The 23,933-nt window shown below is 51.4% G+C and overlaps 11 protein-coding genes across 11 annotated transcripts; 3 read left to right on the forward strand and 8 right to left on the reverse strand.

The window, feature by feature from the left end:
- Positions 1 to 265: 265 nt before the first annotated feature.
- Positions 266 to 2,203, forward strand: N7482_001311 (GMC family oxidoreductase; the record flags this gene model as incomplete). The annotated part of the gene is made up of 2 exons (XM_056683436.1): positions 266 to 508; positions 593 to 2,203. The coding sequence occupies 2 exons, from the start codon at positions 266 to 268 to the stop codon at positions 2,201 to 2,203; spliced, it is 1,854 nt and encodes a 617-aa protein (XP_056547042.1).
- A 621-nt stretch (positions 2,204 to 2,824) lies between these two features.
- Positions 2,825 to 4,422, reverse strand: N7482_001312 (uncharacterized protein; the record flags this gene model as incomplete). The annotated part of the gene is made up of 4 exons (XM_056683437.1): positions 2,825 to 2,998; positions 3,054 to 3,152; positions 3,204 to 3,392; positions 3,451 to 4,422. 4 exons carry the CDS (start codon positions 4,420 to 4,422, stop codon positions 2,825 to 2,827), a joined length of 1,434 nt encoding a protein of 477 aa, XP_056547043.1.
- Positions 4,423 to 5,396: 974 nt separating this feature from the next.
- Positions 5,397 to 7,330, reverse strand: N7482_001313 (sugar porter family MFS transporter; the record flags this gene model as incomplete). The annotated part of the gene is made up of 8 exons (XM_056683438.1): positions 5,397 to 5,612; positions 5,669 to 5,754; positions 5,810 to 5,892; positions 5,945 to 6,254; positions 6,305 to 6,751; positions 6,823 to 7,047; positions 7,106 to 7,228; positions 7,288 to 7,330. The coding sequence occupies 8 exons, from the start codon at positions 7,328 to 7,330 to the stop codon at positions 5,397 to 5,399; spliced, it is 1,533 nt and encodes a 510-aa protein (XP_056547044.1).
- A 1,287-nt stretch (positions 7,331 to 8,617) lies between these two features.
- On the reverse strand, positions 8,618 to 9,088 carry N7482_001314 (uncharacterized protein; the record flags this gene model as incomplete). The annotated part of the gene is made up of 1 exon (XM_056683439.1): positions 8,618 to 9,088. The coding sequence occupies one exon, from the start codon at positions 9,086 to 9,088 to the stop codon at positions 8,618 to 8,620; it is 471 nt and encodes a 156-aa protein (XP_056547045.1).
- Positions 9,089 to 9,617: 529 nt separating this feature from the next.
- N7482_001315 (uncharacterized protein) lies at positions 9,618 to 10,310 on the reverse strand (the record flags this gene model as incomplete). Its single annotated transcript, XM_056683440.1, has 1 exon — positions 9,618 to 10,310. One exon carries the CDS (start codon positions 10,308 to 10,310, stop codon positions 9,618 to 9,620), a length of 693 nt encoding a protein of 230 aa, XP_056547046.1.
- Positions 10,311 to 11,211: 901 nt separating this feature from the next.
- Positions 11,212 to 12,052, reverse strand: N7482_001316 (uncharacterized protein; the record flags this gene model as incomplete). Its single annotated transcript, XM_056683441.1, has 2 exons — positions 11,212 to 11,623; positions 11,694 to 12,052. The coding sequence occupies 2 exons, from the start codon at positions 12,050 to 12,052 to the stop codon at positions 11,212 to 11,214; spliced, it is 771 nt and encodes a 256-aa protein (XP_056547047.1).
- Positions 12,053 to 12,419: 367 nt separating this feature from the next.
- Positions 12,420 to 14,753, forward strand: N7482_001317 (major facilitator superfamily domain-containing protein; the record flags this gene model as incomplete). Its single annotated transcript, XM_056683442.1, has 3 exons — positions 12,420 to 14,100; positions 14,165 to 14,187; positions 14,238 to 14,753. 3 exons carry the CDS (start codon positions 12,420 to 12,422, stop codon positions 14,751 to 14,753), a joined length of 2,220 nt encoding a protein of 739 aa, XP_056547048.1.
- A 93-nt stretch (positions 14,754 to 14,846) lies between these two features.
- On the reverse strand, positions 14,847 to 15,842 carry N7482_001318 (uncharacterized protein; the record flags this gene model as incomplete). The annotated part of the gene is made up of 1 exon (XM_056683443.1): positions 14,847 to 15,842. The coding sequence occupies one exon, from the start codon at positions 15,840 to 15,842 to the stop codon at positions 14,847 to 14,849; it is 996 nt and encodes a 331-aa protein (XP_056547049.1).
- Positions 15,843 to 16,716: 874 nt separating this feature from the next.
- Positions 16,717 to 18,483, reverse strand: N7482_001319 (sugar porter family MFS transporter; the record flags this gene model as incomplete). Its single annotated transcript, XM_056683444.1, has 3 exons — positions 16,717 to 17,322; positions 17,387 to 17,920; positions 17,983 to 18,483. The coding sequence occupies 3 exons, from the start codon at positions 18,481 to 18,483 to the stop codon at positions 16,717 to 16,719; spliced, it is 1,641 nt and encodes a 546-aa protein (XP_056547050.1).
- Positions 18,484 to 19,596: 1,113 nt separating this feature from the next.
- On the forward strand, positions 19,597 to 21,049 carry N7482_001320 (Zn(II)2Cys6 transcription factor domain-containing protein; the record flags this gene model as incomplete). Its single annotated transcript, XM_056683445.1, has 3 exons — positions 19,597 to 19,782; positions 19,836 to 20,186; positions 20,249 to 21,049. 3 exons carry the CDS (start codon positions 19,597 to 19,599, stop codon positions 21,047 to 21,049), a joined length of 1,338 nt encoding a protein of 445 aa, XP_056547051.1.
- Positions 21,050 to 21,137: 88 nt separating this feature from the next.
- N7482_001321 (fungal specific transcription factor domain-containing protein) lies at positions 21,138 to 23,294 on the reverse strand (the record flags this gene model as incomplete). The annotated part of the gene is made up of 2 exons (XM_056683446.1): positions 21,138 to 23,095; positions 23,228 to 23,294. 2 exons carry the CDS (start codon positions 23,292 to 23,294, stop codon positions 21,138 to 21,140), a joined length of 2,025 nt encoding a protein of 674 aa, XP_056547052.1.
- Between the last annotated feature and the right edge of the window lie 639 nt (positions 23,295 to 23,933).

A 23,933-nucleotide genomic window follows, 5' to 3' on the forward strand; every position in this document is an offset into this window, starting at 1 on the left:
TAGTAGGAGAGTATTCTATTCCCGCTTCCCTTAAATCGCGTATTGTCTCCTTCCATGTTTAGCCTGGTAAGCCGTTGGCGTGGTGGAGTCTTGCAGGCCTCTTGCAGGCCGCTTGCAGCGACTTAAGCCTAGTTTGACATGCGAAAAGGGCGCTGACCCGACTCTCCGGCTCGGTGATGTTAAATCCCGCCTTCTGTTCCGCAGTCTTCAGGGATCACGGATTATCCAATTCTCAAGTTCTTGAAGCATCGCTTTACCCAAAACCATGACATCACTGGAGACCTCATCGCTCGCTGAATTGCGTGAGCAGTATGACTATGTGGTTGTGGGAGGCGGTACCGCTGGCTTGGTTGTGGCTAGTCGGTTGACTGAGGACGCCACTGTCAGCGTCCTTGTTCTTGAGGCTGGGAGCAATCGGGTGGATGATCCACGAATTGCAGCGCCTGGCCTCGCCGCGAGTACCTATGATGACCCTGAATTCGATTGGTGCATCACCAGTCCTCCTCAGGTAGAGATCTAACCTCACACATCCTCTGCACCACAAAATCCTTTTGATGCAGATTGGAACTGATATAAGATCTGTGGCACGTAGGAACATCTTAACGGACGATGCATTGCCGAGCCCCGCGGCCGAACACTTGGTGGTTCCTCTGCCATCAACCTGGGAATGGTGATTTACCCCAGCCGGACCGATCTCGATTCCTGGGAGCAATTGGGCAACGAGGGATGGAACTGGGATAACCTGTCGCAGTATATCAAGAGATCGCAGACTTTCACCCCACCCTCGTCCGAAATCAAGGAGCAGCTGTCATTGCAGTATATTGATCCGGCGGTCCAGGGTGAATCGGGCCCGCTTCAGGTTTCGTTCGGTGATGGGCCCTTCCCGACGTTTAACGGCGCATGGCCTAAAGTATTCGAAAGCCTCAACCATCGGATCACCGGTGATCCAATGTCGGGCATCGCGAAGGGAGCGTTCTGCAATCCGGGATCTATCCACCCAACAACCCGGACACGCAGTCACGCCGGAGTAACATACTACAACCCTGAAGTGGCGAAGAGACCGAATCTCAGAGTCGTCACAGAAGCCCTAGTGGAAAAGATCCTCTTGGAAAAGAAGGAGCACGCTGATGCAGTGGCTACCGGGGTCAAGTTTGTTGGCAAGGATGGTGTTCAAAAGATTGTGGCTGCCAAACATGAGGTTATCCTGGCAGCGGGCGCAATCAAGACTCCGCACTTGTTGGAGCTGTCTGGTATTGGCGATGGCACCCTTCTCCGTTCGCACGGGATCCAGCCTATCGTGGAAAATCCCAATGTTGGAGAGAATCTTCAGGAACATGGATTTGTTCCTTTCAGCTGGGAGGTTGCCGAAGGACAAATGACCGGTGAGGCCCTTCGTAACCCTGAGATTGCTGCTGGTGCAATGGCAGCCTGGCAGCAGTCTGGCGCTGGGCCATTGGGGCTTTGCGCAATTGCCTCCGCATATATGACGCCCCCAGAACTGCAAGATGGCGAACTTCACTCGCTCATCACCGAGTACCTTAAGAGCGAGACTTTATCACCGGGAATGAAGGCCCAGTACGAGGTGCTGCGGAAGATGCTAGAAGATGAGGAGGAGCCTAGTGGCCAGTACACTTTGGCCCCATTCCAAATCACCCCCGAGAAAGGGCCCAGCCCGAAGGGGATCTTTGGAATGACCGAGCCGGAAAACTTCATCAGCATTGTTTCAGTCCTGAACCGCCCCTTCTCTCGCGGCACCGTCCATATGGGATGCTCCGATCCGCAGGCGAAGCCGATTTTTGACCCGCGCTTCTTCTCTCACCCCCTGGACTTGGAGCTTCACGCGCGTCATGTGCGCTGGTTAGAGACCCTGGCTTGGACGGAGCCGATGGCGTCTCTTCTTAAACCTGCCGGACGTCGCCTGCAAAATTCCTCTCGAGACATTTCTCTTGAGACTGCGAGAGAGCTCGCTCGGGATCGCATCGTGGCTCACTACCACGTTGCAGGTACCACTGCTATGATGCCGCGTGAGAAGGGCGGCGTTGTCGATCCTCAGCTCAAGGTGTACGGCACCCAGAACTTGAGAGTCGTAGACGCTGGCATTTTCCCTCTCATTCCGCGTGGAAATATTCAAGCGACTGTGTTTGCAGTGGCCGAAAAGGCGGCGGACATTATTCGAGCCGACGCTAAGGCTCGGTCACACTAGGCGGTCTGTTTCATCGTTCTTCTCATACTAGCATTTGCTGTCACGCGACTCGGCCTGCTTCGGGTATAGACAGAGGATTCAAGGACAATATATGCTGTCCATCTTCAGTTGTTACTCGGACCGACGGATACTGCGGCGACAAGGAAACGTATTTCTTCGTACCAGCGCAACATAGAAAGATTCCCTAACACTATCAGACAAGAGAAGTCATTTTCCAAATTCAATAATTCCAGATGTCGAATAAGCATAATGCTCCATATATTCAGGAAGGCACCACGGACGATCGGGCGACTGAAAGCAGCTACTCCCTCCTGCAGCGATACTTTCAAGTTCTACCTTTATCATTAGAAAAGTGCACAAAGAGAGTTCTAAAAATGAGTTCGACTCAAATCTGATAAACCCGCGTTGTTATCCTATTCTGAGGCAGCAGGGAACCAGTCGTAGAAGCGTAATATGATAGCTGGGAAGATTACAACGTGTTTGCGTGGTCTTGGTGAATACATTGGCAGATGAAAGATCCATTCTCATGTATATTAAAACAGGAAAATCCCTCTAATTGAGCCTAGGTCAAACTTCAATCCCCCATTCACCCATCTTCATATGCGATATACATCGATCTACTTAGAAATCGTCGAAATACAGGTTCAGCATACTCGTTCCATCATTGTACCAATATCCGCTCCTCACATAGCCGTTATAGAAGCAGCGAGGAATCTGGCCGTTATTCGTCGTGGCTGTCACATCGACTTCACCGTTACCATTGAGGTAACAATCGATGAGCGATATATAGTATGCCTATCATAGGATCAGTATTACCCAAGCCATACCGCTCTTTCAGTTCGTATCTCACCTGCAAGTCAAAGCCATAGGTGTCGGTCAATTTGGTATAAACGCCGGTGTCCATTTTGTTGTTCGCACCGTAGGGCTGCTGCCAGGCATCGGAAACACACTGTCGCGGGGTAAGCAGTTATTTCAAAAGAGATTTGTTGGAGGGGCGTACAGTATTCGGGTCATTGTTAGTACAGTCTGCGGAACTCTCGGGCCGGGACAAGTAGAAGCAGCGGTATTCGCCGCTCTTAGCCTCGAGCCAGTAGGCACCGGTCATGGTGCAGTCAGTTTCCTCGGTGCCTGATTCACCAACAAGGACATACCACGCCGTCTTCATGGCGGTATCCACCAGCATTTTCTCCTTTATCGTCTAGTTTAGTATTCTGCCAGGAATCAACCATTGGGGGCGGGACACGTACGACATTGTCGGCAAAGGTGCTGTAAGCTGCAATGAAGGATGAGTTATCACTGCTCTCGTCGAGGAGGATAGTGTTGTCCGAGAAGAACCGGGCAGTGCCATGCTGAAGAGTGGACTCTGTGTAGATAGGAAGGGTGGTCGAGTCACCTCCGCCGGTGGCATTGGTCAAGATACTAGCAACATAGTTGCCAGCGGCACCGACGATGTTCCGGAGAGTGTTTTCCACAGAAGTGGTGTCAACTGCATCAGATGCTCCGTTCGTGAGCGACACATCGGTGAGGCCCGCAGCAGCAAAGCCAATCATGCCACGCAGAGGCTTATTCAAATCGATACCAGTCGCAATACCACCAGCCATACTAAACGCAGCAGAGATCCACTTGGCCCATTCCTGAGAAGGCGAGACACTAGAGAAATCCTTGGCGATCTGATCGATCGATAGACCATCCAACCATCCCGTCCAGAGCAACTGGTCGCGGACAGAATTGATTTTGCTGTGAAGGATACCGACGGAGCGCAGGGTCCAGTATGCCATCACGGTGGAATAGTCAGAGCACATATCATCGGGATTGCAGTCCCCTCCGATATCACCACAGCCAGTTAGAGGGGAGGTACCCTCGTTAGGGAAGACAATCTTCCAAATGTTGTTGACCCAATCTGTCTCGCCCTCTGGCATGACACTCAACATAATGTCCAGCCAGTCGATCGCGCCAGTGGAATCCAAAATTGCTTGGACGCCATCAGTGGTCGAGGTATCGCCTGCAGTACATGTCGACGCGGCCGATGTTGTGGTTGTAGCGTCAGCCTTTTCCTTGATCCCGAATGCCAAAGACGGGGCCGGTGTTGTTGTTGAAGCGGCAGCGCTTCCCTGAATCACGAGTGACGAAGACGGGCTGCTGCGGCGTGCCTTCACGTGGGGAACAGCAGCTGTGGTTGCTACCAGAGCAGCAGCGGCGGTAAGGAGACTAATTCTCATTGCGGATTGTCCTCCAGCAAATGTCGAGGTAACAGTAGAGATTGAATGATTCTTCGACGCTGTCCTGTGCTTTTACAGCAAAGGCTGGAACTAAACACAACGTATTTATACATCTCAGTAGTTGAAATCCCTCGACTACAATCCCGATTCCCGATATTATGAATTGAGCTGAAACAAAGGGGCGCAAATGGCGATCCCATCATCATGATCCTGTCAGCTTATTGATCGTCGGATATACCCACAAGGAATGGGATCGATAGAGTCTGCCGGCAGTTTTTACTTGTTACGGAAACTTTAAGAGTTATACTGAATTGATAGGTCCATTATTATCCTTCAATGGCATAGATCAATGGTTTGAAGTATCTGGTCATCTGCAGTTTTTGGTAGTTCATGCTATTTAGTCTACACTTCATGATGGACACTGAGTGGTATAATTAGATCTAGTTTCCATCGGACACGCCACAGCGTGTGAAGGGCCACTAAGAGCATGTCATTAGTTTTCAGCGGGCCATATTTGCCACAGGGCGCGACACCATATACCCGATAATGGATACGATTGTGAGCACTAGAGCAACGGGCAAAGAACGAGGCTTTTGACGGCCAAAATAAACATGACGTTAATTTGAGCCAGTCACATCTGGTTTACAGCGCACGAGTAAACGCCTATGGCTGAAACACGCCCTGAAGGATCAAGCGGAGGATTAAGCAAATGGTCCCAAGCCTTACGCCCCCACCCCAGCTTCTAACCGTGTGGGGGCGATTAAACCCTAGTCCAATCGACCAGGCACGGTATGCGATCACAGTGCTATAATACATGCGAGTAAGTGGCTTGTATTTTATGGGTCATTCGAATCCTTTAATCTAGATCATCACATTCTATACAACTATAACTTCCGCGAGAACACTGCCAAGCTCGGGGCTTCGGCTATAAGACCAGGCAGACAAGCCTCGTGGCGCAGAGGCGAAGTTCGATCTTAGACGTAAGTGTCAGCGCCACGGATTGTTTCGATCTCGACTGCGGTCGGCTTTTCGATCCGGTCAGTGTCCACAGTGCGGTGGTGGCCAGGGTGGACCGGATGACCGCGGGACTTGAAGACACCTCCGGTAATGCCACCCTTCTCGAACAGATAGTCAACGTCTTCCAGTTCCAATCCCTTTGTTTCGGGAAAGAAGAAATAAACCATTGGGATCTATATGATGTCAGGTGAGTCGAATTCGTGGTTGAATTAGAATGATCGTCACTTACCCAAGCAAAACAGAAGCACGCAAAGATGATGAACGTCCTCCACTCGATGTTATGAATTGCAGTGGGTGTGATTTGCACAACAATGACTGAAAATAGTTAACAACCCACTGGCGTGATGATATAGTGAACCGCATCACTTACAAACACACATCCAGTTGACAAATCCTGCAAAGGCCTGGCCTCGAGCACGAATACGGGTTGTCGTGATCTCACTCGGGTAAAACCTATGCTCACGGTTAGCCACTGCCTGGGTCCCCTGAGTTGTCCTGGACTGACCATGGCACAGGCAAATATCCAAACCCCAAGGAGAGCTGGAAAATGAACACAAAAACGGTTGCAGCATACGCGTATGGCTTGGTACCAACCGACAGCAGGACCGCTGCTAAGACAAAGCACACACAGAGACCAGCAGCCGAGACCATGAGGGATGATCGACGACCAAAGCGATCCATACTCCACAGAGGAATAATAGATCCCACCAGGTACGCCAGCGACGTGCATCCTCCCAGGATCAAGGACAGATTGCGAGAGAGCTTCATGGCATTCTGGTAAACGATCGGGGCATAGTAGTTAATCATGTTGGAACCTATCAAAGTTAGCTACGCCGCTTCACGCAAGTTGGACCGTGCGCCTCACCTGTGAATTGCTGTTGGACGTTCACGAGGCCTGCAAGGATCATTCGGCGAAGGTTCTGCATCTTGCCACCTTGAAGCAGCTCCCTGTACTTGAACGGTCCACCGGCAGACTCAATCTCGATAGCAGATTCAATCTGACGACGCATCTGGATGACTTCGGGGGTTGATTCATCTGCGGGCTGATCAAGCTGAAGACGCGCCAGGACGGACGCCGCTTCGTCGCTTCGATCTTGTTCGCACAGCCAACGGGGGGTATCTGGAAGGGAGATCATTTGTAGCACCAGACAGACAGCAAAGAATGCCTGAAAACTGATGGGGAAACGCCACTGCACCGGTGAGTCGACGAAGCTCAGCCCATAGTCCAGCCAGTATGCAATGCAGAGTCCCACGATGGTCACAGTACCCTGTGCGGAGAGGAGTCGACCGCGAAGTTCGGGTCGCGCCATTTCTGGCCAGACGGTCAGCGTTGTCCATCGCCATGTTCCGAAGCCACAGAGCAGTCGTCATTGCGTCACTTACCACTCTGGTATGTTGGAACCGTACTGCTGTTAATACCGTTGCCGAACCCAGTCACAATTCTGCCAACCAAAAACTGTGGCCTGTCGTACGACGATCCGAGGATGATAGTGCCAATGACCATGATGGCTCCTCCTGCCATGATCATCTTCTTCCGACCGACCCGATGGCCGACGACAAAGGCGAGAAGACAGCCGACCGCGCAGCCAATATCATAGATCGATGTTACTGTGATTATGCGGTCAGCCACGAAGTATAGTGGTACCCGGTTCGAGGTTTGATGTACGAATGCCCTGCATGTTCTCATTCGGGTGACCGAATTGTTTTCCAAACTCATTGTCCGCTCCGACCAGTCCACTCATAACTCCCTGATCGTAGCCCAGGAGAAGGAAGGCCTGGCAGCTTGCCGCTATAACCAACTAGTGTCAGCTAGAAACCCTCTCGAAAGGAGTCTCACCAGAACATTACCTGTTACGGCCCAATGCAGCCATTTTCCACGCAGTTGGCCCATGATGTATGTTGCCCTGCTTGGATGGCTATAGCAACACAAGAAATAAGAAACGCTGGGCCGCAGACTCTGCGGCCCCAGGAAGGTATCTCCACCATTTGAGCGGGTTGGGAGGCCGAAGACCTCGCGGTGTCATTCACCCGAACGCAGTCCTCTCGGGGAAACCGGGGCAATTGAGTCCGGGAGAGCAGTGGGGAGTTGCAGAGTTACGATCGATTTGATTAGCGGAAAGGCAAAACAGCAAACACACAAAACAGGCAAAAACAAGCAAGGCCAAAGTCTGGGGTTCGGCGGGGGAGCCTTCTCTTCCCCGGGGACTTCCCCGCACGCCACCGCACGCCACCGCCGACGCAGCCAGCTTTCTGGTCTGCGTCTATGTCGACGCCCGCGTGAAACAAGCCTCGGGCTTGAAGAAGCGTCATGACTTTGGAACGCCACAGACCCTGTTTTACACCGGCCCTGAATGTGGCTGACGGCGATCAGGCGGGAAGTGGAATTTCCTAAACTCCGGCGGTGCCCGTGCTCGAACATCTGGGTGAGCTAAACGCTCGAGCACTTGGCGATCGTCCCCTCAAGCTTCCCTCGTGCTCTCCTGTTGCTGAGACAGTAGTGTATCGTTCCGTTTATCCCAGCGATCGATGCTTGCGTGACTTTGCCGGCATTGTGTGGTCAGGGATATCCTTAGGTTGAAATCGCCATCAATCAATGGCGTTGGACGGAGGCGTGTACAGAACTTTCTGCAGCGCAGGAAGCAGCGGTGCAATAAGCGAAGCCCAATATGTCTGTACAGGCCTACAAGCTGCTACGTTGGCAAACTCGTGCTTTGCCCTCCGCAGCGCAGTGGGACCAATATTTTGAGGGTGGGCATTGACTGGGTCACCGTCTTGATTTCTAGTGCAAATGAACCGCAGTCCTTCGAGCCCAACTGAGTGGCTATATTCAGTACCCATCAGGGTCGATAATTTACTACGAGACCAGCCTTCCGACAGCTACAGCTCATCTGCGCATTCTACAGCTCATCCAGATCAGCATTAAGCCCGGCGATAAGGTTGTGCAAAACATCAGTGATGCAACCCAGGTATTGGAAACTATGCGTCCATCATATCTCCCGTGCCAGGCAATGTAACCTGAACTTTAGTTCTATATTGTCAAGCTGGTCCCCTAAAATCGCCTCATATATCCGAAAAGACATCTTCAAGTGGTGGAGGTGAGATATCTATTTTTAGTACGCCTCGGTGATTGAGGCAACTTAAATGTACAGCCCAATCAAAAAAGACAACATAGAATCAATCACTCTCCTCTTCCAAGTTCAGCATGCTCCACCAACTTGATGAGTTCACTGAGAACGCGCTGGAAGTCCGCATCATTCGGACTGCTGAACTTGACAAGATCCGAGTGATTGCGATTCAAGGGATGTGTATTGACATAACCCGCACTCCACAGCTCGCCGTCTGTGGCGGAGTCGCGATCAACAAGAATCTGTTTCGGGGTACCAGCCATCTTCCATTGTCCATCGGGGAGCTGCAATGCTGTGAGTAATCTATCACGAAGTATAAACGATCCGGACATCTGAAATACCTGTTCCGGAGAGAAGGATGGCTCCATCTCGTAGAAATAGATGATTTTCGGCTTCTTCATCGCGAACTTCGCCTTGAACTTTCGACTGAGCTCTTGTAGTGTTGGAGATTGGTAGGTGATAGATCTGACGAGGAACTCGTTGGGCTGGCCTCGGATCATAGCCTCGAGGACTTCGACGTTCATTCCGTGACTCGGCACTCCGAAGAATAGAGCGCCGTGAAGGTTGTTGATGAAACTACCGTATTCGGGTGTCTTCCTCTCTTGCAATAATGCCTACCCGTTTGGTTAGCGCCAAACTCATCTAATGTTGCTCTGAGAGTATACCTCTTTCACAGTGAGCCCTCCAAGACTATGAGCGATGAAGAAAGAAGGAACCGCGAACGCTGTCCCCAGTTGAGACGATGCGGAGCTTAGAACCGACTGGGAGCGACGTCTGGTTACACTACGCATCTCGTCCCGCAAAAGCCTTCCCAAGTCTTCTAGTGTCTGTGTTGACTCGTTTCCATCGAGCTTTGTCTTAGAACCGTAGGTCATCAACCGCGCCGTGGGGAGTTGCTCGCGGAGCCCATCCAGTACCCACATGAACGACTGCGAAGCACCCTTGTGCTTGAATGACCCCCAGGCATGGCCTCCCAGTCCGGCAACGGCGCATATACTAGCAAGGGCAACGTCAGCATCTTTTATGCCGTGCGATGGGGTACTAAAAACCTGCTTACTCCATAGTGTGGGGTAAATTTGGGGGTGGAGTGTAAAGGACAGTCACGCCCCGGAAGTGAGTGTCGACGGTGATATGTATATCGTCGTCGTTATCGGTAGGGCCGAAATCCCACTCATCTTTCCCCGGTGTCGAGAGGCAGGCCGGCTGGGGCCTCCAAGCCACCACTGCGATCTTGTCTCCGGTCGGACTGGTGGCCAGAGCTTTGATGCGACCAACGACGTTCGGCTCGATATCAAGCTTGCGGCTCAGATAAGAGAGCACGTCATTGCCAGTGTACTCTAGACGTATTCCGCGAACGCGATAGTCCAAATCTTTAGTCACTGCAGGTGAAGGAGCACTCTCAGGGGGTGCAGACGGGCTAGATTCTGAATAGGTGCCCCCATTGGTTTGCCCGTTCGGCGAACGTGGTGATGAAGGATAGTCCAAAACGGTTTGATTCATGTGGGTGCCCAGGCATTCTCTCCGAGGTGTTATCTTGGAATTCTGATTTTGAAGACGTAGGAGACTGTCGGGAGTAACAGCCGTCGATGGCGACCCGGCGGCCTCAGAATTCTCGCGTGAGATTGAGATATGTTGACCGGACGGCGGCTCTGTTTGGCGTTTCTCGGAGAAAAAGGTCTCCAGTCGTTCCTGGAATATATTTGCATCTACATGTTTGATTGCGTTAGAAGGCACTTCCGGGTGCATCAAAACGGGGTGTGGTGATATTACCATCGGAAGTAGAAAACTCAATTCGCAAGTAAACCATGGAAGTCAAGATTTGTGTATCTTGCGTGGGTAAGTCCCCCTCGGCAAGGGTATCAATGGTTTCCCGTCCTGGGTCTCCCCCACCACAGCTTTGCTCCGAGTCAGGCGGCGAGTGATGCAGTAAGGCGCTTAAACGTCTTCGTAGGCCGGACTTAGTCGTTGAGGCTTTGCGTTTCTTGGTTCCCTGAGGCGAAAACTCAATGCGGACCTTGTTTGCCGAATCATTTGTGTGTATAGAACTGCCAAGGAGGCGTAGGGGAACATCTATGTGATAGTACGGTTTCTTGTGCTGCACCAAGAAAGAAATTGTTCTGTTTCGACCATCAAGGTCAGACCACAGTTTCAGCGGTTGAGCAGGACTTTCGGATCCTCTTCCGGATCTTATTTCCTCAATTTGAAATGTATGCAACAAGATTTTGCCGCGAAGTGCACATTGGAAAGCAAGAGCGTCGGTATCCGAATCAAACCGGTATGATGGTTTGCGCCCTTCATATTTCCAAGTCACATCGCCATCACATTCATCAACAATGCAGGTTTCAAAAAGGCGGATTTCCGGAGCATCGAACCGCTGATGCTGGGTATATGGATGGATGTCGTTGATTGAAGGCACTGGTTCTCTTGTCAGCGGGTCACCCTCGAATGATTTCGAAGAAAAAGAAAGTCCTACGGTACTGCACGATTCCCCACTCCTTGTTAATTTTAGTGCTGACGACCCACCGGGTGCCCGAATGGGTTACAACATCTACTGTATCGAGAAATTCCTCTTCTTCAAGAGCATCGAGTTGACTGAAAGGAGCCATTAGCAACGCCTCCCAACAGTACACGGAAAGTTAGCTTGTTCTTACAGGGTTGCTAGGTTTCCGCCTTGTTCATGGCTATAGACACGTCGTCGAAGGTATGGCGCGGGTCTCTGAGTGCGGTAGGCTGACTGTCGCTGTTTCAAGGACTGCTGGGAGTATTCGCGAAGTGTTTTCTTATCGCTCAACTGGAAGTCTCTTGAGAACATCAACTGGGTTCCATGGCAAGGTAGCTCATGATCTCGAAATCGGGCAACCACCAGTATCCATAGCTGTTCACAGTGTGCTGCACTCAGAGACGGGGGTTTAGCTTCACGAAGCTCGATCAGATGCCGGTAAAGTGGCCATGTATTCTGCTCGACAGACGTGAGCGTCGATGGCAATGTCTCGTCATATTGTGCTGCGGCTCCGTCCGAAACCACCTCGGACTGGCGCAAGACCACGGCAAACAGATTCCTTTTATCCACGGTCGTCTTAGCCAGGGTCTTCGAGTACACGCGAAGGTCTACGAGCACACAGCACTTACAGAATGATATCATCTAGCTTCGCATTCATGATGTGCAGCTGCAACTGCAGGCGCTTCTCGAGCAGGTCCAGATCTTCATGATTGTAGACATAACAGGCAATCTCGTGCAGCAGCGTCGTCTGTGGCACGGTGTCTTGGCGCCATCCTGGATTGTGGTGGAGGAAATCGTTGCATTCATCCCAGGTTTGTTGGAATTCGTGATACGATTCGAGAGTCGTGCGCTGGTGTCGAAGGATCCGGCGGAAGCATCTAAAAGTCCGGTAGAAGGCCTGAAAGGCGCAGGCAATCCCTTGGATCTTCTCCAGGGGCAGCGCGGCAAGTGGGCCTGCTTCAGCACAGGCAGCCCAGAGCTTGGACATGGTGGAACTAACAAAGATCGGAGCATTTTGGGGAGGATATTGAGATTAAGAGATTCCGAGCAAGCGCGGCAAGGTCCCTCTGTCCTCGCTATGAGCACGTCCCAATGAGCATCCGAAGGAAAGGAGGCTCTTGAGCAGTGCAGAACACGTTCTTGAATTCGGAGCGTTGAGTGGCTGCATTGGCCAATGCATCGTGATAGGCCCTCGGCCTGCAGCGCTAGTGGCGTTAGGTACGGACATTTGTGAACTCAGCTCCTCGTGGCTCGCGTGGCCGTCCCCGTCAAAAGCATGGCGTTGCGACCATCCGAAATGCCCGCCTCGATTGTGATGCTACGCCGGAGGACTCTTGACATATTCCCCTCTGGCCATGGCAACCGCGCCTGCGACCGACGATGAGCGCACCGTGTCGACCTGGCAGGCGATTAGTGCCCGGCTGCCGTTCCCGTTTGGCGAACATCCGTGGTGGATTGATGGAACTACTCGCACGGCCGATGAGAAGGATGAGAATCCGCGGGCTTGGCGAAACCAGGTCATCGACATTTTCGATCAAAATGACTTCGATTTTCAGGTCTTCATCGTCGCCGCGTCGGGTTTCTTGACGGACTCATACGCTCTCTTCGCGACAAACGTGATTCTGCCCCTGCTGGCCTTCCTATACTGGCCGGATCGAGCGGACCGGCTGCCTGAGCTCTACATCAATGTGGCCACACTGGCTGGGTCGGTGGTGGGCCAGCTCCTCTTTGGCTGGCTCACCGACCGACTGGGGCGACGCAAGCTGTATGGTCTTGAGCTGGTCCTGGTCATCTTCGCGACACTGGGGATGTCGCAGGCATCCAATGGCATGTATAACAACATGAACATCCTGAGTTGGATCATCTTCTATCGCTTCTTCCTTGGAATGGGGATTGGAGCCGAATACCCTCTCAGCGCAGTCATCACCGCCGAGTTTGCCAGCACCAAGTGCCGGGCGAAGATGATGGCCGCTGTCTTTCTCATGCAGCCCTTGGGGCAGGTGCTGGCAGCTGCGATCGGATGGGGCGTCTTGACCGGGCTGATGAAGTCGCAGGGTCTCCAGAGGCTACCAGACCACGGACCGGAGTTCGACGGTCTCGCAGTGGAGCAACAACACCAGATCCTGGCCACGCTGGATAGTGTGTGGCGGTGGGTCGTTGGCGTTGGCTGTATTCCCGCCCTGCTGGCCATCCTCTGGCGGTTTTCTATTCCAGAGTCGCCTCGATATACAATGGATGTCGCGCACGACCCCAAACAAGCACTGGCGGCGACGAAGCGGCAGTTTCGGCGGACTGCGCGTCTGTTGGAATCAATTCCGACGACCGCGGACGGAGACGCAACTCACACTCGTCCAAACCCACGGAGTCTTTCAACATCGCCTGCGCTAACACCTTCGCCGGGCCCGGAGCGTGAGCCCGACGCGAGTTTTTGGGATTTCTTTATCCACCAAGGCAACATCAGGTATCTCGCAGCGACTTCAATCTGCTGGTTTCTGCTGGACTTTTGTTTCTATGGTCTGGGGATCAATTCGCCGCGGCCACTTGCCGCTCTGTGGGCCTCGCAAATGCCCAATGTGACCACCACCGTCGTTCTTCCAGCCGCCACAACCACCATGATGATCCCGGTCACTCAGGCAGTGACAGTCGGTGACAACATCTATAATGTGACTACATCAGTTCTTGCCAATATACCACCTCCCACAACCACAATTACTAGTATTGTGGCGGCCACAGACTCCAGCCTCGAGATCCTTGACTACCAAAATACCTGGGCGCCCGCATACAACATGTTTGATGAACTATCCCACAACGCAAAGTTTTATATACTCACTATATCTATCACCTCGCTGGCTGGTAGTGCCATTCTCATTGGTATTATTGACTATATCCCACGCAAAATGTGGTTGGTGTGGTCATTCCTGCTCCTGAGTTGCTGGTTTGCGGTATTGGGTGGAGTCTTGGTGGCCACCGAGTTTAGTGACGGCCACGTGGCGAACGTGGTATTGTATGCTTTTTGCCAATTTTTCTTCAATCTTGGTAAGTCACCATTGGGAAGGAAATTGGGTCTCCTCCTCACGAGCTGACGCTTGCAAATCTATAGGCCCAAATACCTTGACTTATATTGTGGGTGCCCTTCGCATTGTCTTCATCCGTCACCGCTAACACTTCGCCAGATTCCGGCCGAAATATTCCCAACCAGGTTCCGTGCCACCTGTCATGGTATCTCCGCGGCGTGTGGGAAACTTGGCGCGATCATCATCCTGATCGTCACCGAGAACACACTGCTCAGCTCGAACCCCCGGGCGCTGGATAAACTCCTTGGCGCTTTCTCGGTTCCGTTGGCTGTCGGGGCCTTCTTGGCGTGGATATGGATTCCTGAGATACAAACACCACCAACTGGCCTGGCACGAGCGCTTCGCTTGCCCCGATTGCCCAATAAAAGTCTGGAATGGCTCGCAAAGGGATGGGCCTTTGCCAACGGCACGGATCCAACTCAGGAAAATCAAAGGTTGGGAGTCTCGAATAAGATTGCTGATCTGTGGGCTCTTGTTCGATATGGGGGGAAGAGGAGGGTCTTGGGTGCCGCAGACACCCTTCCTGGAGGATTGGGAACGGCCGATGATTCTATACGGGCGCAGACTCATCTTCGGGTACCACAGCCACAACACCATGTAGATAACGAACGTTAATTGAACGTGGCCCTATGGAGAAAAGGGTTACATGTACACTTGTTTTCAACCCATTCATGAATCGTGCATGCTCGTAGCAGCCTTGGAGCCCCCCTACACGCTCTCTGGTCGGCTGTTCTGTCTCTCAATTCTTCTTTTCCGTACCACCTGCAAGTTCTTCTTCGCGCGGATGACATGATAAACGGTCAGAAAGCCCCATACTGAGCCCACAAGCAAGACACTTGCCACGGCTCCAAGTAAGCTCGCCGCGGTGAAAACCACTGAGGCACGCTGAAACCCTTCACTACCCTGTAACGAGTGGGTCCCCAGTCCCACTTGCATTGAGCCAGCAACTATGGTGACAAAACCGAAGACTGAGAAGAGCCAAGCAAAGTTCCGCTCCAAGAAGGCTTTGGTCCATAAAGGTTCCGACATAAAGCCCCGCATGAAGTTCTGGGTGGAGAAAACACCGGGGGCAAATCGATAGATGAGATTCAGCCGCGAGAGTCGCAGCTCTCCAAAGTGGTAGCGCTTGGAGACAGTGTCAACCGATTCCGGATCAATCACGGTGAGTAAATCGGTCACGAATGGAGCCCATTTCTCCCAGGTTATGGACACCGGAAGAAGGTGAGTATTGTGAGCGATCACCAGATCAGACTTAGTGCTAATCAACCAGCAATATGACAAGAGAAACCCGCAGGCGGAATGATAAAGGGACTGGTCATGGATTAGGGAGCCGCCGTCGGTCAACCAAAAGTCGTAGGAGAGAATATATTCCGGTAGAGGCTTGATAAATATACGGGTAGCGTTCCAGACCAGATGCTCATTGGGGTTTTCCGTGATGATTATTGCTCGTCCCAGGAGAATTTGGCGATGAAGTGGGCGAGCTGCCCTGGGGAGTCCCGCAAGCCAAAGATGCCGGTATATTTGGTCAATGGCAGGAGTCCGGAGGTCCTGGTTTAGAATACTTGTGATGGACCGTTGAGGATCAAAGCCGCTGCTTAGATTCCACGGTGGGAAGATTGGCGTAGATTCCAGCAATTCGTGTGCTTTCTGGAACGGCGGGCTGAGAGGGGCCTGTAATATATCAGCGATGGAGTTTCTTCTCATGGCAAAATTCACCTATAACCTTCTCCGTCGAGGTTCTATCATTTGAAAGGCCCATTCCCTCGAGAGTACTGCCTTCCAAGCTTGACAGCGTTCAGAACCAGAAACCCTGGGTGGTGCCCGGATTTCGTGCCCAAAGCAATGTTCTCCGCTCGGCTGTTGCAATTGTCGGCTCCTATGCCTCGGTCATACAAGTCATATGATCTCGTCAACAGGGGGGGTTTGAAAGGCGACGCGAACGGAGATGTCAGCCTTGGACGTCTTCCAGAAGTTCAGGGTCAAATGTGCCGAGGGGCTCATCTGACTTAGGGCGTGGCAATAAGCCGGGCAATCATGAGCGTGCTCCGCAAGCCATAGATACGAAACCACCCCCAATCAACGCATCGAGACGAACACGTGAATATATGCCCTATTTGTCTTCAATTTCCTGGTTCGGCTTTCTTCGGTCGGCCAAGCAGAGGCTTCGGAACGCCCGCGCGATGTATATGTTCTTTTTTGATAGTGTAGTGGATGGTTGAGAGGGGATTCAGTGATCATGTTGGTGAAGAGACTAAGATGTGTGTTCAGCGAAACCCAACCAAAAAACATGTCGCGTGGCGGTAAATAAGCAGCGGCGGTGTGGCGGGTATCGCGTTGGGATGCAAATTAATTGGCAGTCACTGGACCTTTCTGCTATCTGGTCGGTGTGAATTACTCGCAATCACGGCAGATTATCATCTTAACCATACGGAGAGAAGCCGGCGCTACTACGGTGATTGGATTCGGAATTAAGGATATTCGATATCGAAATTCGGCTTCAATTCATCCTGTCTGGCCCCGCGTGAAATACATTGATAATACCGAGGGAGGATCCTCCAGAAAAAGATCCCCTGCGACTTTAAACAACTGCCTCGGCGGCCGTACGCGTCGTGGTTTGCATAGCCTCCGCGACTAGGTCCCTTTCCTCCTGGCTACTGGTGTCGCCAAACACCTCATCGAGTTCTTCCAGGGTCTTACCACTCGTTTCAGGAACCAAAAAGAATGCCCATAGGCCAGCGAGGAAGCACATCACAGCGAAGAAGATGTACGTGCCGTAACTGATCTTCTCCATCATACTCGGAACGGAAATGCCCACGATGAAGTCGCACAGCCAGATGACGCAAGTTGACAGCGCAACGCCCTTGGATCTAGTCGCAGTGGAGAAGACCTCGGGAGGGAGAGCCCATCCGAGTGGGGAATATGAGACGCCGTATGTTAGAATGAACGCGAACGCCATCGCTACGCACGCCCAACCGGCACTCTGATGACTCGGCCAGCTCTTTTCGTATAATGCGGACAGGATTGCAATGATCGCGTACGTCACAGCTGTTCCGAACCCGCCAAAAATAGCCAACGGTCGACGGCCGACCTTCTCAATGATCAGGAAGCATACGATGGCAGCGACCATCTGCAAGATGTTGAACACGCCCGACATGATCAAGGACATCTCATCAGTTTGTCCTAGCTGTTTATTATTAGAAGGTTTATCCCGGGTGCGAAGTTTGATCTCATGAACAGAATGTGCTTACTGATTTAAATAAGGTAGGCGCATAGTAGATGAATGCGTTGATTCCCGAGAACTGTTGGAAGAAGGCGACACCCACGCCGACGGCCGTGCGTCTCCAGATCTTTCGACTGAAGAGATCCGCCCATAACAGAAGTTCGAGCTTCATGCCGCTCGTCCCTGGATGTCGCCTCTGCTGAACAACTTTCTGGAAAGTTACATCGGCCATAATACCGTGAAACTCGGCCTGCACTCGCGCATCATCGCCGGGTAATCCCCGCAGCCTCTCGAGGCTCTTCAGACAGTCGTCAGACCGATTCACAAGGGCCAACCAACGAGGAGAATAGGGGAAGAAGTGAATTCCTGCGCCAAGAAGGGTCGCAGTCACCATTTGCAATGCAAATGGCAATCGAAACGCGGCCTCGCCAGCCATATGTCTGCTGCCAAAAGTAATCCAGAATGCAATGACAACACCAGAGGTGATGGAGATTGACTCAAGAACCAATAGTGTTCCGCGAATATTGGGAGGCGATATTTCCGAAATATAAAGGGGTGCCCCCTAGTTTTAAAAAAAGTACATCAGTCAATGGTTTTGTTAGAGTCTGGAGCATCGACATTCACCATTGCCAGAGTGCCGACACCGATCCCGCCAATAAATCTACCAGCTACCAATGCTCCATAGTTTGGTGCGGCAGTCTGAAGAATTGCGCCAATGTCAAAGATTATAACCACCACGGTCAATGCCCATTTACGCGAATACCGATCTGCCATATAAGGCATGAAGATGCAGCCCATGAACGCTCCCAGCAGCAGCATGGCTGTCATGAACGCTTTTCCAAAGGCAGTTTCCGCAAAGGGATATTTCGTGTGAAATTGGTCCATCACGTTAATGATTGAAATCACACCCATGTCGTACCCCATTGAGAACCCGCCCAGGGAGGCGAGCACAGCTGCGCCGGAGACATAAAGGGAACTGGCGAGACCTGAGATGCCACCAGGGCCATATGAACATGATTGTAAAAAGCTGGGATCCGCATAGATCGTCTCGTCGTGTTCTATTTCTGCTTTGCCTGTTTGCTTGAGTTTGTTGGGAAGAGCGTCGGCGCTTTCGTCGTTGGCCATGATTGATCACTCAGAAGGAATTGGAGGATAGGCAATTGAATGAACCTCTAATCTGAGGGTGCGTTACCCTTCACTGACATCTCATTTATAGTCCAGCTCCGTGCCTCCATCGGCCTTCGTCATCCCTGCAGGGCGGAATTCCCCAGACCCTTCTTTATTTGCGGGGTAGTCTGGGGAAGGCTGGCCCCGAGACCCACATTCCAGGTTTCAGTGTTTTTTCGCCGAGGATTTCCCTCCCAGAGCATGGCCCGGTGTGTAACTCGGGGCGGGGGAGCTTCCCCGGTTGAACCTCGATGATGAAATGCAGTAGTGAAACTCTCGATGCGCCTGACGGTCGGGTCAACATTGATATATCGGCCTATGCTCCGTTGCCGACTTCCTTTTCTAATGATTAAACATTCAAATCACACTTTATCACACTTGTCTGCTCTGCAGTCGTCGAATTAGCATTTGTTATTTTGTCTCACATATACTTCATTCATCCATTCGGCTATTGCATGATCCTGGGTTGTAGGAAACTTTACTTTGCAGGGATAAAGAATGACGGAGAAGCGTTCTCCCGGCCGTCCCTTATTGCGATGATGTATATCGAATGTTGACGGCTGCGTCGATGATTGTTGCATGATCAACTGGAGAACAGATACCCGGCGGATATCCTTTTTATCAAGGCTGGCTTTCTGGCCCAGTGATAAAAGGTAGTCCTTGAGACTCTGTGGGTTTAATATGCATCATTCGATTCCTGAAGGTGCCCAATCTGCCACATTTGCTCGTCCGTCACAGTGGCCAAGAGCAATGAAGGGATTATTACGGTCTAGTCATCATTACTGTCCTCTTCAATGATATTCAAGTGACTTTTTGCATAGTCGATACCTTGAAGGGGGAGAGAGAGAGAGTAAAAGTGGCGATCGAGGGGCTGAGTAAGATCACCTGACTTGGGCAAGGCAACTTGCAAGGCAGTCGCACGTGAGTGACGATGCTGATGAGTTCAACCTTATTTTCCCAACCGCTCCAGACTGGATGATCGTGCAATATCTAGAAGATCGTACCAGTGGACTCTTGTGTCATTTTTTTACCCGGTTGGACCGTCTTTCAGATCTCTTGATGACATAGATCATGTCCTCGGGTCAGACGTCATCTGACGATACTGTTTGTGAAGGGACGTCAAACGATGTGAAAAAGCTACAGAATGTATTTCGGGTGACTGTGGAGGGGAAGAAGCAGCTCTCTGGGTTTCATTCACGGCGGGCTCATAGGAAGTCTCGAGCAGGTTGTTTAACCTGTAAGAAAAGAAGGGTCAAGGTATGCTGAGTAACAAACATGCCGTGTTTGCCAACGACACTGAAGCCTTGCAGTGTGATGAATCAAAGCCAGACTGTTCAAGGTGCCAGAAAAGAGGCTTAGACTGTTGCTACGCTTCCGAAGTGTCTCTTTCCAACGGTGCGAGGTCATTGGACGAAGCGTTTGCGTTGGAAGACCCGACTACCACCTTCTTCACTCTCTCGCTTGATAATGTCACAAGAGGCATCGAGGAGACTCTGAGCTTTGATATAAACTGGAAGCCGGATGCATTGTGGAACTCAAAGTCTACTCATCCTATGAGTACAGTAGCCTTCCAGAATTTCGTCAGGGGTGCAACCGAGACCATGGCGAACCCCGCCATCCGGGATATCATGAGGACTGATATGATACGGGTTTCGTTCACTGTGAGTATATTGAGAGGTCTTGTTAAATTGCTATTGTGAATCTCTAACAAAACCGAAACCAGAGCGCTCACCTGATGTACACAATTCTTGCAGTTGGTATGCTGCACCTCAACCGCGTGTCGCCTAGCAAAGAGCGATCTTTGGCAGAATCATATTTCTGGCTACACGCCATCCAACTATATCAAAAAGCACTGTCATCAAGTGTCAGCAAAGATAATGTTGACGCTCTTCTGTCCAGTTGCATGCTGATGAGTGTGATGACCGTGTGTCCGGAAAGGTTTGCGGTAACAGATTCTTGGGTTCTCACCAACAGACCAGAGGCCATGAACTGGCTTTGCTTCCAGAGTGGACTCCGGTGCATTCTAACTCTTGCTTCGCCATGTATACCGAGCAGCATCTGGGCCACCGCATTTGCTGGCATTAACAAAGAGGAACGTCAGATCTTCGACGGGGCTCAGCAGGGCCGAGATGGTCTTGATCCGGATTTGGCGGACCTTTGCGGCATTGATGATCTTACTACGGAGAAGACCAGCGTTTATTATAGCCCGCTTCGCATCCTTACTTCACTGCTGCAATTGGAAAGGAACGCTCCCAATTCTGGCCATTGTACTTCATTTATGGGCAGATTGGAGTGCGATTTCCTTGATCTACTGAGGAAGAGAGACCCGCCTGCTCTTATCATCTTGGCGCATTGGATGGGTCTCATGTGCTGTGTCTCACAGTGGCAGCCTTGGATAGAGGGGAGAATCAGGGGAGAATGTGTTGCGATTTGCATGTTTTTGGAACATAGTACAGATCCCAGAATTTTGCGTCTTCTACGCTTCCCGGCGGATTCGTGTGGTTATAGGCTTGATGATTCATGAACATCTAGCAATACAAGTCAGGATCGAACTTCAGGCGCCAGCTTTTCGGTCTTGTAACCCCATTCTTCCATATCTTTCAGGCTCTGTATCAGAGTGGAGACGGCTGAAAGTCGTTGAAAATACCATTGAACCAACTCTCGAAATCAATCTCTTCCTGGTTCCAGGAAAATTGTATCTCGTTGGTGTCCACACTACGAAAGTCGTCCGGGCTGTTACCCGGAAACCTGCCGAACACCATCTCATCTTCAGGGTTGAGAATCACTCTGCTCAAGGTCGAAAAATTGGCGAAAATCCGGTGGAAGTCAATATGACCGCCCCGTTTGCTTTCTTTGGCACCAAAGTTGGACTCTTCGGCAATGAGAATAGCATCGATAAGAGCAACGCCACGCTGGGCGAGTAAATCGTGATTTCGTAAAGCAAGACGCTCGCGAGCAGCCACCACAGCCTCTCTGTACAATTCCACTTTGCCATCATTGGGATCTTTCACGGTGGCATTAACTTCAAAGCACAGAATAACCGCAGCTGTGATAGCAAATGCTGTGTGAGTCCAGATGGATAGGTCTTCCTCCTTGGCAATTGTTTCATGTTCACGCAGGATGGTCATCGCAGCCGCAATGCACGTACGTCTTGAATGGCCATAATTTGGGTCATGAAATGAGCGGAAAAGAAACGGTCGGTGAATCATGATAATCTTCTCGGCTGCCGTGATAGCCAGACTTCGACGTACGATGCTGAGCCAAGGGATCTTCGACTCTTTTGCCTTGTCGGGTCGCAACAGAAATGATGGTATACCTTTCACTACAGCCCGCATCTTCTGATCCACTTGAAGAATATGCTCGTATTGTTCGCGGCGGGACTTGCGCTTATTCATTGGGCCCAGGCCATCAACCAGACCTGGCATTAAAGCGGCGAGTTCCACGAGCACCCTCACGTAGGTACTGATCGTAGGTATGTTGGTTGGCAATTCAATCAGATTATGCTCCTCTGCATTTAAAGGACGATCCGTCGAGTAATGCATAGGCGAGATGCTGTAGGTGTCGGTAAACGGTATAGCGAAGTGATCTTGAATGATCATTTGACACCATACTCGCCTTCCAACTTCTCGCTCCACTCGTTCTTCCCATTGATCTCGGTTCTGTGTCAATGGTGACGGGTGGTCCTTGATTTTATGAAGCCCCAGGCACTCAGCAATTCGGACAGCAGCATTGAACATCGTGGCGTTTAAATGGCTAAGGCCAAGGTTATGAGCAACCTCCGTCGAAATCACAATGGCCTGGACGGAGTATATGGAAAGATTGTTCAGAAAATGAGAGTTATACAAAGTTTGAACCATGGCAGAGAAGAGTTTCTGAGCCGATGGCATGGCGTCAAGGTCAACATTGAGCAGACCTTTCAGCTTGCGGCTATTCTGGATTGAATTGACAGTGCAACTCAAAACGGAGAGATAGAGTGCTATCCAGAGCGGGTTATCGCATCTTCCTGTGCTCCAAAACAGATCACACTGCTCAAGGAAGGTGTCTCCGTGAAAACAGTTGTGATGCCATGTTAGATGGCCAATATGAAATTTGATAAGCTTTTGAGCATCGTTTGTCATGGGAATAAATATCATAGACTCCAATGCAGACCCGTGTATTTGAAAGGACCCGCTGTTCATCGACAGCGCCTCCGGGTTATCCCGGCGATATTGGCAGGCGCACCTCCTATGGGGAAAACACCCCGCTGAGTTTCGGCCCCAAGCAAGGTGCTCTATCGCTGTGAGAAGCGGTGGATCTGGACCCTCCGAGGCCGCCTCGGCCAGTCGATGCAGCGCCTGCTTTTCGTCAAAGTGGTCCGGGTGCTTAATATCTTCCTGCAGCAATCCAGGGCTGTTTTCATCAGCCTGCGTGGACAATTCGCCCGTTTGTAGCTGCGAAATGCGATCTCGCAACTTTTGGGCAATGTGAGGCAGCTTTTGTTTGGAGCCAGAGTCAAGCTCCCCCAATATTGAGCTCAGGAATTGAATCTCAGACGCGTGTTGCACAGCGTTCCGGCGGAGTCGCACGGACTCTACCGAGCAATCAAGATTTAGGCGTCGGCATCTTGAACAAGGAATTTGCTTGTCGCATTTTCTTTTCCGCTTCGTGCATTCTAGACCATGTCAATCTTGTATCTCACTCGGAGAGGGAATGGATAATCTACCTCGACACGCCAGGGGCCGCCGCTGCGAGACGCGGAGTGGGCCAGCGGCATCGGCTGGCCCGGTCATGGCATGAGTGGACTTATTTGAAAGAGAAAACACTCACGTTTCAAACCTCCCTTTTCTGCTCGTTGCTTATGTCGGTATGATGGGGGAGAGAGGAAGTGTCTAGCGGAGGAGCGCGGCGACTCAGCCGCCCCGCCGCGCTGATAAGCCAATGAGGCGCCAGCGATATCGGCGGTCGGGGTTTCTTGGCCCCCCGCTGATTGCTTGGCTGCCCGCTTTCCGTGCTGTTGCGTCGATGCTTGTTCTTGTTGATAGAGCCATCTTTATGGGATTTCTGTCTGCATGTCTTTCTAGCTATATCACTCAATCTAGCTATATCACTAAAGCGGTTATCGCCAATGTCCGGCCAGCCTCCTCCGGAAGCAAGATCCAAGCCCATCCAAGGCCGAAGAACTCCTTGATGGAGAAATCAAGAGGTTCCTTTCGGCTGAAAGGTGTCTTTGAGCAACATAGATGAAATAGTCTATCCGCGTCAGTGATCGAAGATCAGTGGGCAGGGCCGAAACACACCTTCCACGTAAAGCCGTTCACGAAACTACCACCGTGGAAAAGCGAAGTAATCCGTACAGCTCAGGCCTATCAAGAATATGATCGCATACAGCCTCTAGCTGAGGGGTGATATTTCGTCGTCGGCCCACACGA

The sequence above is a fragment of the Penicillium canariense genome (assembly GCF_028826845.1).
Source record: "Penicillium canariense strain IBT 26290 chromosome Unknown utg000001l_segment0_segment0, whole genome shotgun sequence".
Taxonomy (NCBI): domain Eukaryota; kingdom Fungi; phylum Ascomycota; class Eurotiomycetes; order Eurotiales; family Aspergillaceae; genus Penicillium; species Penicillium canariense.